This window comes from Erpetoichthys calabaricus, chromosome 10 (assembly GCF_900747795.2).
Source record: "Erpetoichthys calabaricus chromosome 10, fErpCal1.3, whole genome shotgun sequence".
Classification (NCBI taxonomy): domain Eukaryota; kingdom Metazoa; phylum Chordata; class Cladistia; order Polypteriformes; family Polypteridae; genus Erpetoichthys; species Erpetoichthys calabaricus.
The window spans coordinates 144,514,467-144,527,632 of NC_041403.2; the positions used below are offsets into that span (position 1 = coordinate 144,514,467).

The window sequence follows — 13,166 nt, forward strand, 5'->3', positions numbered from 1 at the left end:
AATATTAAAGTACAATTTTGTGGTTTTAAATATCAGTCATGGCTAACATTTATCTTGTCCTCATGAAGTCGCAAAATTAACAAAATACACCCAGCTTTACGTCATACTTCTTCAGCTCATTGATGGCTAGGAGCATTAGTAGTTGTATTACTTTCATAAAGTGCTGCCACGACATCACAAACAGGATGAGGTTAGGATTTTGACTTGGTCATTCCAAAGCCGTCCAAAGAAATGCAGGTTAGGTGCATTGGCAATCCTAAATTGTCCCTAGTGTGTGCTTGGTGTGTGGGTGTGTGTGTGTGTGTGTGTGTCTCTGCCCCGCGGTGGGCTGGCGCCCTGCCTGGGATTTGTTCCTGCCTTGTTTTGGCTTGGATTGGCTCCAGTAGACCCCCGTGACCCGTTGATTGAGTGACTGACTGATATTTCAAATCCCAGACTCTTTTCTTTTCTTTCCATTCATTTGTAGATCTGGTTTGCATTGTTTGGTTGTATAACCTAATTCTGGCCAGGCTGCAGCAGTAGGACCCTGAATTTTTCAACATAAGAGGAGAATGTGGTGGACCCAAGGCCGGATTAAGACCCCAGGGACCCCAAGTTATCAAAGATCAAAAGGCCTCCCTTACCTCACCTCACCTCATCACCTCCACTGAAGACACATGCATATACACACACACTATGAATATCACAAATGTCAATAGAAAAGGAGGTGCAGGGAAGGAAGTAGGAAAAAGACTAAAACTTCACCTTCCTTTTTAGTCCATTTGTGTCTTGCAATAAGTGTCACAAACTAATTGACGGCATCACATCTACAGGAAATCATCTTTCTTCTGTTTGCACAGTTAACTGACATATATTATTTTTTTAAAAGGCCTATGCCACTTTCTGGCAAAAATGGCGATATGTAACTGGCTGTATCGGGGCCAGAAAAAATAAAAGACTGGAATAAAGATTTTTTATTTGGGTTTGCCGTTGTCTTATGTGTCTTATCTCTGGCAGTGTCCTCGTTGTTTGCTACATTGTTCTTCACATCTATGTAAGTAACTCAGCAGAATTGGACAGCACATTTACACTAAAGCTGCTACAAGTGGTCATACCAACGTTCTTTTGACCATCTGTAAAGTCTCCATTCTACTATTTATTGCTTGTCCATACATCCATCCATTATCCTAACTACAGGGTCACGGGGGTCTGCTGGAGCCAATCCCAGCCAATATAGGGCGCAAGGCAGGAAACAAACCCTGAGCAGGGCACCAGCCCACCCCAGTTATTGATTGTCCAAATCTTTTATTTTTTTAATGATACAGTTTTTAGCAAAACCGCGTCTTTTGCTTCTATTACTTTTTGAGCTCTCATTTTGAACAATAATAAATGGATAACAAATGGCTCAGCACAATCATTTTAGTAAAAAAATGCAGTGTATTTTTTATTCCAACAGATGGCACACCACAAACATTAACACTGCTTTTACGGATCTCATACTAAAAGACATGTAACAGAAACATGTGCGTTGCATGATGCACTGCAAACATTAACCCTGAGGTCCATGTTGACTTACCATATATACTGAAGTATATGTAAAAATCAATCATAAAATCAGACCAAAACTTATATGCCCATTCAAAAATGCGACACTTAATTTTTAATTTTTTTTTACATCTTCTTGACTCCTCCAATCTTGCACAAGTTTCTCAGAGGCAACGAATTTTGTTGCAGCAGCGTAGTTACCAATTTATTTCGCCACTTCAACAACATTTAATTTCAAACGAGCTTCATATTTTTGCCCGATTGAGCGTTCCATTGTAGATAAGGGAAGCTCCTACACTAAAGGTGTATGAGGGTGTGAGATACAAAAAACACAAAACAGTGCAAATGTTGCTTCGGAATAGTTCGGGTATTACCAGGTGGTCACAAAGGCACAATACATAGAAAACAAAAGGCAGTGTGCTCCGTGGTTACTCTCTCATGTGGGCATTAGCATATCATAATTTATTTTTTCCGCATTCGACTTATACGACTGACATTATAAAATAACAGTAATTCAAAGTAACATCAAGTCCCGACTTATCCATGGGAGAACTTATCCACGAGTATATACAGTACTTGGATTTCAACCCGTCTTAGATAGGTAATACAGCCATCTTTCTTTTTCAGAATGTCAGCACATCAAATTTACAGTCACATAAATGTGATCTATAGACACCTGCTCTGATCGTGTCCCACCCATATCGACCAACCAGCACGAACATTTTGCTTTTAACAGCTTTTTATTTAGGTCCGACCTGCAATTGCTCCATCCTGGATGTGACGTTAACCTGCATCCAGATCTGCAAGTAGGCCCTCCAACCTGCAGGGAAAACTTGGGGGTTGGTGGCAGGATTGGCACTTCAGCCACCATGAAAAACCTCACACTACTCCATTCAATCTGAAGTAGTGTGGTGCTGAGGTGTCACCCATTGCATGGCTGCACTCGGGTCCTAATCTTGAGTTGGTTTGTCGTGTGGAGGGTGTGGCAATGCGCTGTATCAGAACATACTGCCAACCTCTCTCTCTCTCTCACCGATTGAACACATTTATAATTGTGAGGGTCAAAGTTGGGCAGGGGTGAGTGCTGGACAGCAAATTGCTGTACATGCCTATGCTGTTGGTGAAAACTTTGACTTTTCCTGTTTTTAGAACTTTGTTCCCTCTCATATGTGAAGGCTCCTTTGTGACTAGGGCCACAAGTTGTGCACCAAGTCACCTTGATGGATTATGGGGTATCTTGTGGCTGATAAAAAAGCCCCAATCATCATCATCACTTCACCACCTTGTTTGCTTGAGTTTTCTGTATTGTGTTTTTGCCAAATATGAAGTTGTTTGAGTGTAACAACTAAAAAACGTAACTTTGGTCTTGCCAGTCACGACTTTGTTCGAGAAGTCATGTGGTTCAGTCAGTTGGAAATTTGCAAAGCTAAGTCTTACTACCATGTTCCCGTGATAAGAGAGGTTTGTGGCATTCCGTGCAGGCTCCGAGCCGGTCTAGGTACACGCATGTACCACTCTGAGGTTAATTGGGGTGCTTGGCTGATCAAACAGTTATGTGCAAATGTGAGCGGATCAGTCAGGTGCCTCATTCCCACCTCAGAATAGCACCTGCGCCCAGTCACGGCTATATAGGGAGCCTGCATGGCAAAGAGGGGAGATTAGAGTCAGAAAATTTGGATGTGGGTGTCAGTAAACTTTGCACCCTAGGCACCAAGTTACCTAAACTATTCTAGAACATTTCAGTAATTATTTACTGCTCTGATGCTGATCTTTCTGATCATAAAATAGGTCATTACGATAGCAATTGATGAGAAGAATTCAAAATTAATTGCTCATTTACGGTATTTGAGGGTTTCTCTAGAGTGCCTCTTTCTCTTGCATGATTTGACTAAAAAATTAATCAGCACATCGTCATCTCATAACAGGCTTAAGTTTCAAGTTTGGGATTTTTCTGTTCAGCTGTTTCAGCTATAGACCATCCTCAAGAAACTGTGATACACAAACAAAGAGACAGACACACACCCATCATCAAGATATCGATGTTTTTGGTATCACTGGACCCTAAAACATTGAGATCCATCGAAAGCTGGAGATCGAAATTTTTCACGAATCTAAAGCTTTCGCTCCTCCACCATAGTCGATAGGCTGTGGTGGGGGAGGGCACAAAGCAAAAATAAGAGAAAGAATCAAGGAAGAGAGGAACAAATGAATGGAGGTTAGGGAAGGAGAAAGAGGCAGGATGATGATGAGCATGTGTCATGAAGAATGGAGGCAGGAGGTCAGGTCAGATGAATGCCCCGGGGAAGCAAGCAGCAGGCCCACACTCGACTGTGGAGCTGAAGAAGGGACGCTCCCTCTGATTGATGCAGAGGAGTAGGAGCATTCCTCTTATACGGCATCTTCGTTTTCATGCTGACACACTGGCTGAGGAAGACATGAAAGGGGTTTGGCGGGGAGTCAAATGGACGCCCACAGACTGGACTCAGGATTAACTTTGGATGACTGCGCCAACGGCGGGCGTCTCCTGCAACACTTTGCACCAACTCCTTGCTGACTGTGTGTGTCCTCATTTGCCTGGGTCATCCTTGGTACGTTATCAACGATTCCAAGTTCAAGAAGGTCCCAGAAGCAACTGGGGAGAGTGCAGCTGACCTGGACTGTCAATGTTCTTTTTACAGAAAAGATACACCTATCTATATTTGAAAAATATACTCCTAGCCATATTGGCTACTTTTTTATAATGGCAGAGTCATGAACTGTAATATCTACCATGTTGACAGGGTCCTGTAGATTTCCATATTGCCATGAGCATTGTAAGATCTGCTCTCGTATTTATCAAGCATCTCAAGAGCAGAAAAATGGCGCTAAGTGGCTCAAACATCTCAGTGTGACACAAAGTTCGGTGTGACTTTTAGCAGTAGGAATAATAGCATTTGATCAATTTTCCCAATTTAGAAAACTGCTCCTAACTTCACCAGGGTTTAGAGGAGCTTGTGAACTGTTGTCACAGATGGCCAGCCGGGACACCTCTTCACGGAGAGTACCAGGGGGGCAAGTGTGGGAAGAACAGTACCTCCCCGGGATGTTAGATGGTGGCCCCCTTTGGTTGCAGTGGTGCCTCGGATTCCCGCAGGGCTTCATGGGAGTTGGAGTTATCTACATCCCTGTTGGGATCCGGGGGGTGCCACCAGGGGGTGCTGCAACAGCTGCTGAGCCCTCTTGGCCGGGTTTTCCGCCGCACCCGAACGAGCACCTGGAGCACTTCTGGGGGCATTATAAAAGGAGCCAGCAGTCACCACTCCAGGAGCCAGAGTCAGGAAGAGGGAGACAAAGCTTACTAAGGAGGAGTGGAGGAGAAAGATAAAAGAGAATAGAGAAGGAAAGTATTGTGTTTTTTGCTTTTGGACTGGGTTGAGTTCTTGTGGGGATGGGAAAGACATTCCACACAAGCGAAGAAAAATAAAAAACGTGTGTTTTTATAAGTGTGCCTCTCGTGTCTGTCTGTGTCAGGTTAAGTGCTGGTATAGCGCCATCTATTGTCACACTGTCCTAACTTACTACGAGATACCAGAAGATGCCGTTCAGGAAGAGATTGGCACACACATCTTAGGAAAGGCTGAATGTTTTGGAAACCTGGACAACAATGAATTTCCAAAAAGATATTAATTTGATAGAGATGGAATCACATGTGTAACAAATTTTGTACATTATTTATGTAAAGAAGCCATACTCTGTCTGCCAAAATTAAAGTTTGTTACTGTTATGCTTAATGGTCACACAGTAGTGATGATTTGCTCGCATCAGAACCAAAAATTTCTTGAATTTTGCAGCAAATTATAAACACCATTACAACATGGAAGGTAACACACAGATTTATACGTTTACCTACATAAATGTAAAGAATTACTTATTATTATCTCAATGTGAGATAATGTTAAAGCAAGCCACATTCATGCAAGTCAGCCCGCACATAAAGTGTGGATGAGCATGATCTGTGAATCACAAGCGATGGCACAGTATCAACACACAGGTGGTCATGGATGCAAACTGCACTATAGTAGCGTGGTATAGCGGGTCCACAGCTCAGATCAAAAAGGCCAGTTTTTTAAATAATCGCCACACTCGCGGCCTAAAGAGGGGGAGTGGTAGTGTGGTCAGAGCAGTTCCTGGGTGCATCCGTGATTGAAGCTACTAATCGCCACACCTGAACCACGTCCCCGTAATAAATAGGAGAAGTGCGAGGTGGAAGGGGGAGAAGAGACCGGTAAAAGATGGAAGAACGATAGACTTGATGAGCGAGAGAGCAGAATTGGGGGTAGTGCAAGAGAGTGGACGAGCCAGCCAGCTGAGGAAAAGGAAGGTCAGCGTGGTCGGGGGTCCCGGATAGAGCAAGTGATCGGCGCTCAAGGGGACGGATCATGCCCATTGAATGCTAGAGTGGGAGAAGGAAGATGGGAGGACAACCGACCCCGAGTGGTCTAGCAGACGCAGCTAAGAAATGGGTTGATAGAGAGAGGACCGCGGCGGCTGAAGTCTCGTTGGCTGAGCAAACCATGGGTAAGCTGAGGAGGCTGGGAAGGAGCTGCGTCTGGCTGGTGTAGCCCCAATGACTGCTACAGGTTTTAATTCTCGAATTATAGCCTTGTTTTAACCTTGTGGGATTTTTATATTTTTATTGGATTACTTATTTAATGAACATTTGACTGCACTGCACTAATTTGGGCACTGTTGATTTTGTTGTTTTTATTAAAATCATTTTTGCACCATCCCCTTGCTTTGTTGTTTCTTCTTTGTCCGGCTTATCTGGTGACATTACCGATGGTGTCGGGTTCAAGAGCTCCCAAAATGGAGACAGGAGCCTGCAGCTGAACCCATATCGTCACAAGTACCCAGCATACTACCCTGAAGGTAGGAGGGCCTGATTGGTGATTGACGATGAAACGTCACACGGATACAGTGAGCTTTGCCTTCCACGAACCCCTAGAACATTCACTTTACACCTTGCAACCTCAGGAAGAAAGGCAGACTGGGACTCACAGGGAAATGGATGAATAGAACCTTGCAGTAGGTAAGGGGGGATCACCAAAAGATCAAGTATGGAACAGTGGAAGATGACTGGGGACACTGGGAGAGTTAGCTTGACTAGAAACAGTGCAAGAAGTTTTTAGTATGGCTGTTACTTCATGAGACATTGCCCATGACCATAAAAAAGGGGAAGTTAATTCTTCTGGAAGTGTGGCTTTGGATCATTCATTGTTAAATAAACAGGCCAGTTGGCGCACTTAACTCTTATGCAGTGTATGTGTGTGTGTCTCAGTTTTTCCATCTCGGTGTTTGTTACAAGATTATTCAAGATGTTGCAGCCACTATTACGTGCCTCTTAGTATAATATCCTACTGTATTATGTTTTCCTTCTTCTTCTTCTTCCATCCATCCATTTTCCAACCCGCTGAATCCGAACACAGGGTCACGGGGGTCTGCTGGAGCCAATCCCAGCCAACATAGGGCACAAGGCAAGAAACAATCCTGGGCAGGGTGCCAACCCACCGCAGTCTTCTTCTTCTTTGATTATTATTATTATTATTATCATCCATGCGATGAATCCTAAGCATCAGTATCAGAAAATAAACAAAACATCATCATGAGTGTCAGCTGACAGCAATAAATGCCGCAAACGTTGCGATGTCACTCAATCTTAGAAACGGCTTCCTTCTCCTCGCTGGGACTGGGAGTAGGACTCTTTGTAACTATTCTCATGTCTTACTTCCATGGTAGGATACAGGAGAAAGTAGGGTGAAATGACACCTTTTATTGACTAACTAAATAGATTACAAATGCAAGCTTTCAAGACAGTTAAGGCCCCTTCATCAGGCTAATCTATTTAGTTAGCCAATAAAAGGTGACATTTCACCCTACTTTCTCCTGTATCGATCTATGGCTAACACGGTACAACACTCTACATCCGTGGTAGGAAAAATTCTTATCCTATAGTCAGACTTTTATTGTAATTCTCAGGAGTAACCCTGAGACTTTTCATAAATACAGGCCCTGATGTTTGAGTGAATTTTTCAGAAGCCTTGCTCCAGTGTTCTCCATTTGTAAATAATCCTTCTTGCTGTACAATAAGGGATTTCACACTGTCTGGAAATGGCCAAGCAACAATCGTGCCTGTGAAATCAGTGCTGTTCTGCTTTACCCTTGGCATGGTGTTACTACAATTCCCCAGACTGAACTGCTTAATGTTCTCCTTTTATATGGCGAGGGTAGCTTTTCCTGGCAATCAACTGCTCTTGATTAGCAGCACTGGCCTCTAATTACTTGCTCATTTGACATGGCAGTTATCAGTTATTTAATTTTCATGCATGACTTCTTACATTTTTCATATTTTTATTAAATAAATAATGACAAAGTAGAATCTGCTATGTTTTTTTTATTACCTGAAATAACATCTATCAAATTGTATGTCTTGGGAAGGACTAGGTAATTTTTTTTAGTAAAGTCCCAATACAAAAAAAAAAAAAGAATTTAAAGACTTTTTTCATATTACATGTTGTACTCAATCAAGTGAGTCAATGTCAGCATTAAATACATTTAAAATGACAATAGTATTTTAAAGTATAGGTTGGTCATTAAAGCTTCCTCATATTGACAATGAAATTCCTGATAAAAAGGAACAATGAAAAATGAAGAACTCTACAAATGCCAGGAGCTCAGTTTGATGGCTAAGTCTTTCCGGAAACATCCAGACTTTTCCTAAAATATATTGTGGCATTCTGCGGTGGGCTGGCACCTTGCCTGGGTATTTTTCCTGCTTTGCACCCTGTGTTGGCTGGGAATGGCTCCAGCAGACCCCCGTGACCCTGTGTTAGGATATAGTGGGTTGGAGGATGGATGGATGGATGGATATATTGGGGCATCAGCTTTGACTCCTGTAACGTGACTGGGCCCTTTGTTACAGACTCCCATGATCCTGTGTGAAGATCATATTGACACCCATTTACTATCCACAAGCGTCCTTCTGTGTGGGTTTTTCATCGTCTGGTTTGATTATCTCTGTTAACGCCATTTGATATTTAAAAAAACTAGGGGGCTCTGCCCCCTGCTCACTTCGCTTGCCAACCCCCGTGTGGGCCCTACGTGCTAGTCATTTCCAAGATCCGCCGCTTGCAACAAATCGTCCTGTGCTTTGCATAAACACGAATATCAGCTATCTCTTTGATATCTCCGTCTTTTGAAACTATTATCGCTGACAATTATTCACATGTTGGTTTATTATAAATGCGACCATGATCTTTCAGATTCATATAGAAATCCAAGAAAACTTCTTTGTCCGTGTTTTTCAGATAAATTTTGTGTAAAGTGCGATACTTTTGAACGTATGGATTTGTATCCATTATTGGCTGTAGAATTTCTAATACGTCCAATCGTTTAACTCTTTCCATTCTATCTTGCATCGCTTCTCCGCGATCATAAACATAAACCTGACCGAATTGTGGTTTCTCTGAAATTAAACTTGTAGTAGCTTTAATTTTTGCAGGACAACTGATTCTCATAGGCCATTTGACATTTAAAAAAATGTCACCACAGTCTTCTGTACTCAGGGTTGAAAGGATGGACCTCTGCCAGCCTGACAGAATGCATCACATGTGCCAAGAAAGCCACATTTAAACCTGTCTGGTAAGTTGGGCTGTCCTGATCACATGAACAAAGAGCACCACTCATTTTACCTGCTCATTAAGCTCCCCTCATATCACTTATGGTGTAGCATCATCCCTTTTGGAAATGTTCCAGCGTTGGCATGCCTTTCAGAGGTCTACCTGGCCACTCCCTGTTGCACAAGTTCAAGTGGAGTTTTGTTCATGGCACAGCGCCCAACACGCCCAAAGCAGTTATTTTGACACATGGCAGAGTTTCACCATAATGTTCCTTGATTTTTGCATTCTTCAGGTTTTACTACATATTTAGGCTTTTTAATCATTACCACATTTTGATCAGAGAATGACAACAAAGTGTCAGACTCAGAGTCTCACAGTCTATACGTCTGTATTTGTATAATGTCTGACATGTTCTGTACTTACTTCTTGCATGAGCGTTGAATTGCATCTTCATTAGTTTGCAGAGTTCTTAGGTTTTTTTTTTTTGTTTTTGACTAGGCTTGAATTGTTGCCTGATCAACATCTGTGTGGAGTTTGCATGTTCTCCACATGCTTGCGTTGGTTTTTACACTGATTTTCTTGTACCTGGACATTCTGAAAAGACCTTGTAAGAATGACTGTGGATATAGAAGGGAATGTGTCCTGTTTGTTAGGTTATAGCATAAAAACCATTGAATATAATTTGAGAGACTATATCCTCAGGCTAAATGATGTATTAATGAGACCATATCTGGAGTATTGTACAGTCATATGAAAAAGAATGTGAACCCCTCTTAATTCTTTGGATTTTTGTTTATCATTGGCTGAGCTTTCAAAGTAGCAACTTCCTTTTAATATATGACATGCCTTATGGAAACAGTAGTATTTCACCAGTGTCATTAAGTTTATTGGATTAACAGAAAATATGCAATATGCATCATAACAAAATTAGACAGGTGCATAAATTTAGGCACCCCAACAGAGATATGACATCAATAATTAGTTGAGCCTCCTTTTATAAATATAACAGCCTCTAGACACCTCCTATAGCCTTTGATGAGTGTCTGGATTCTGGATGGAGGTTTTTTTGATGATTCGTCATATAAAATCTCTCCAGTTCAGTTACATTTGATGGCTGCTGAGCATGGACAGTGTCCTTCAAATCATCCCATAGATTTTGGATGATATTCAAGTCAGGGGACTGTGACGGCCATTCCAGAACATTGTACTTCTCCCTCTGCATGGATGCCTTTGTAGATTTCCAACTATGTTTTGGGTCATTGTCTTGTTGGAATATCCAACCCCTGCGTAACTTCAACTTTGTGACTGATGCTTGAACATTATCCTGAAGAATTTGTTGATATTGGGTTGAATTCATCTGACCCTCAACTTTAACAAGGGCCCCAGTCCCTGAACGAGCCACACAGCCCCACAGCATAATGGAACCTCCACCAAATTTGACAGTAGGTAGCAGGTGTTTTTCTTGGAATGCGGTGTTCTTCTTCTGCCATGCAAAGCACTTTTTGTTATGACCAAAGAACTCAATTTGTGTCCCATCAGTCCAAAGCACTTTGTTCCAAAATGAATCTGGCTTGTCTAAATGAGCATTTGCATACAACAAGCGACTCTGTTTGTGGCGTGAGTGCAGAAAGGGCTTCTTCCTCATCACCCTGCCATACAGATGTTCTTTGGGCAAATTGGGCTGAATTGTAGAATGATGTACAGATATACCATCTGCAGCAAGATGTTCTTGCAGGTCTGTGATCTGTGGGTTGTCTGTAACCATTCTCACAACCCTGCTCATATGCCGCTCCTGTATTTTTCTTGGCCTGCCAGACCTGCTGGGTTTAACGGCAACTGTGCCTGTGGCCTTCCATTTCCTGATTCCATTCCTTACAGTTGAAACTGACAGTTTAAACCTCTGAGATAGCTTTTTGTAGCCTTCCCCTAAACCATGAGACTGAACAATCTTTGTTTTCAGATCTTTTGAGAGTTGCTTTGAGGATCCCATGCTGTCACTCTTCAGAGGAGAGTCAAAAGGAAGCACAACTTGCAATTGACCACCTTAAATACCTTTATATCTCATGATTGGACACACCTGTCTATGAAGTTCAAGGCTTAACAAGCTCATCCAACCAATTTGGTGTTGTAAGTAATCAGTATTGAACAGTTACATGCATTCAAATCAGCCAAATTTACAAGGGGACCCAAATTTTTGCACAGCCAGTTTTTCACATTTGATTTAATTTCATACAACTAAATACTGCTTCACTAAAAATCTTTGTTCGGAAAACACCGCAGTACTCAGATGTTCCTAGGAAATGAAAGACATACCACTGTTATCTGTTTTGTTGAAAGGAGAGTCCATTATTATGCAGGCTGAGAGGGGTTCCCAAACTTTTTCATATGACTGTATGTAGAAACAGCATGAATGAGTCGGAGGCTTCAGAGTGTCTAGTCTGAAGCAGGAGTCTATTGACTTTCTCTGGAATGAATTTCTGGGCCTTTTTGTTTTTGTTGATGTAATTTCTACTCAATAGAATTAGTAATTTGGAGATATTTTGAAGCCTTTCCACTAAGCATTAATAAATCCTACCACACTCCATTCCAAGCACTACATTATCATGAATAATACTTAAACTTTTTGCAATGTATAGTATTTTGCATTCTGGCATGTTACTACAATAAACAACTATGTGTCAGTTTTTTAACCTGTAGTGCTTACCCATTTCAGGGTCCGGGGAGATGGTTCCTATCCCAGCAGCAGTGGTGTGGAGCAACACAATGAGAAGTACCAGGATAAAAGCACACACATTATTTCAAATCACAAATCTTAAAAGTTTAATGTGTAACAGCTTGCTTTTATGTGATTTTAGCACAGACTCGAAAACAACCGTTTAGAAATCTAAATAACTGAAAGAGGACAGCTGTGAAATGCACCCGTGCATCATTTCGACCTCGGAAGACCCCTCGGACAGACAGGAGACCGTTGTGACCGATCTACGCCTAAGGGTGGTACGACACTTTAAGCCTGACATGGACCAATCGGAAAATAAAAATAAAAAAGATCTTAAACCCCTCTATTGATATCAAACGTAGACGTATTCGGGTGTCGACATAATGAGTTGCGAGATCCCAGCCGCGACGAGCCGATTTGACTGCTGTGGGCGGGGAGAGGGGAGGAGCCTCCTGCTTACATACCTCGTAGACGCCTTGGTGGAGCACTTCGTCGATTTCCTGCAGGGTCTGCCGTAGCTGCGTGCACTCCGCCTCCTGCTTCTGCCTGCGTGTTTCTAGGGTCGCGTTAGCCAGTTCTGCGTGCTCCAAGCTTCGTTGACATTTGCTTGGTTCCTTGGAAGTGGTGCTGCCTCGCGTGAGCTTCAGCAGCATCTCCATTGCCTCCTTACTAACGCAAAGTCTCCTAGCAGGCCGGCACGGCTGTAGGCTTTATAGCGACGGAAGCTGGGTGATAGCCCGTTGCTATGGTAATCTCCTCTCCCAGTGCAGCAGGTAGTTACGCGATAAAATAATCAGGAGGAATCCCGGCCGTTCCACTACCAATTTTCTTCACACATGAGTGTTGGCTACTATAAGGGCAGCGCTGGTCAGCGGTAGCTGGACTCGAGGGGTAGAACGGAATAAAAAACTGGTCACTGGAGTAGTCATTCGCAAGTAAAGACATGAGGAAGGATGGGTGATTCCTCTGAGTGCCTGTACGGATGAAGAAGTAGCGGTCAGTGCTCACTATTATGCTTCAGTTATCCACAAGTATCGCTGGTACTGCAGTCGCTGTTGCTAGAATCGATCGTTGTTTCCCCGCATATTGAAATTGATTAGGAAAAAGTAACCCGTTTGTACTTACGTCGTTAAGAAGGATATGACAGCAGTGATCTCAGGAACAAGATCGGAGCCACGCTATCAGACAGCACACACCTTCAGGCACTGTTAAAATGGATCACCAATTAACCTAGTCGGCATATACGTGTACAGGTGCTGGTCATAAAATTA

General features: G+C 42.5%; 1 protein-coding gene across 3 annotated transcripts in view; it reads right to left on the reverse strand.

Moving 5' to 3' along the window:
• Positions 1-12,592, reverse strand: part of LOC127529346 (uncharacterized) — a 29,869-nt gene extending 17,277 nt beyond the window's left edge. For all 3 annotated transcript variants that reach the window (XM_051932504.1, XM_051932503.1, XM_051932502.1), the window contains exon 1: positions 12,360-12,592. In XM_051932504.1, coding sequence (XP_051788464.1) covers positions 12,360-12,554 — 195 coding nt within the window. In that variant the 5' untranslated portion in view covers positions 12,555-12,592. The remainder of the gene's footprint in view (positions 1-12,359) is intronic.
• Positions 12,593-13,166: the final 574 nt, after the last annotated feature.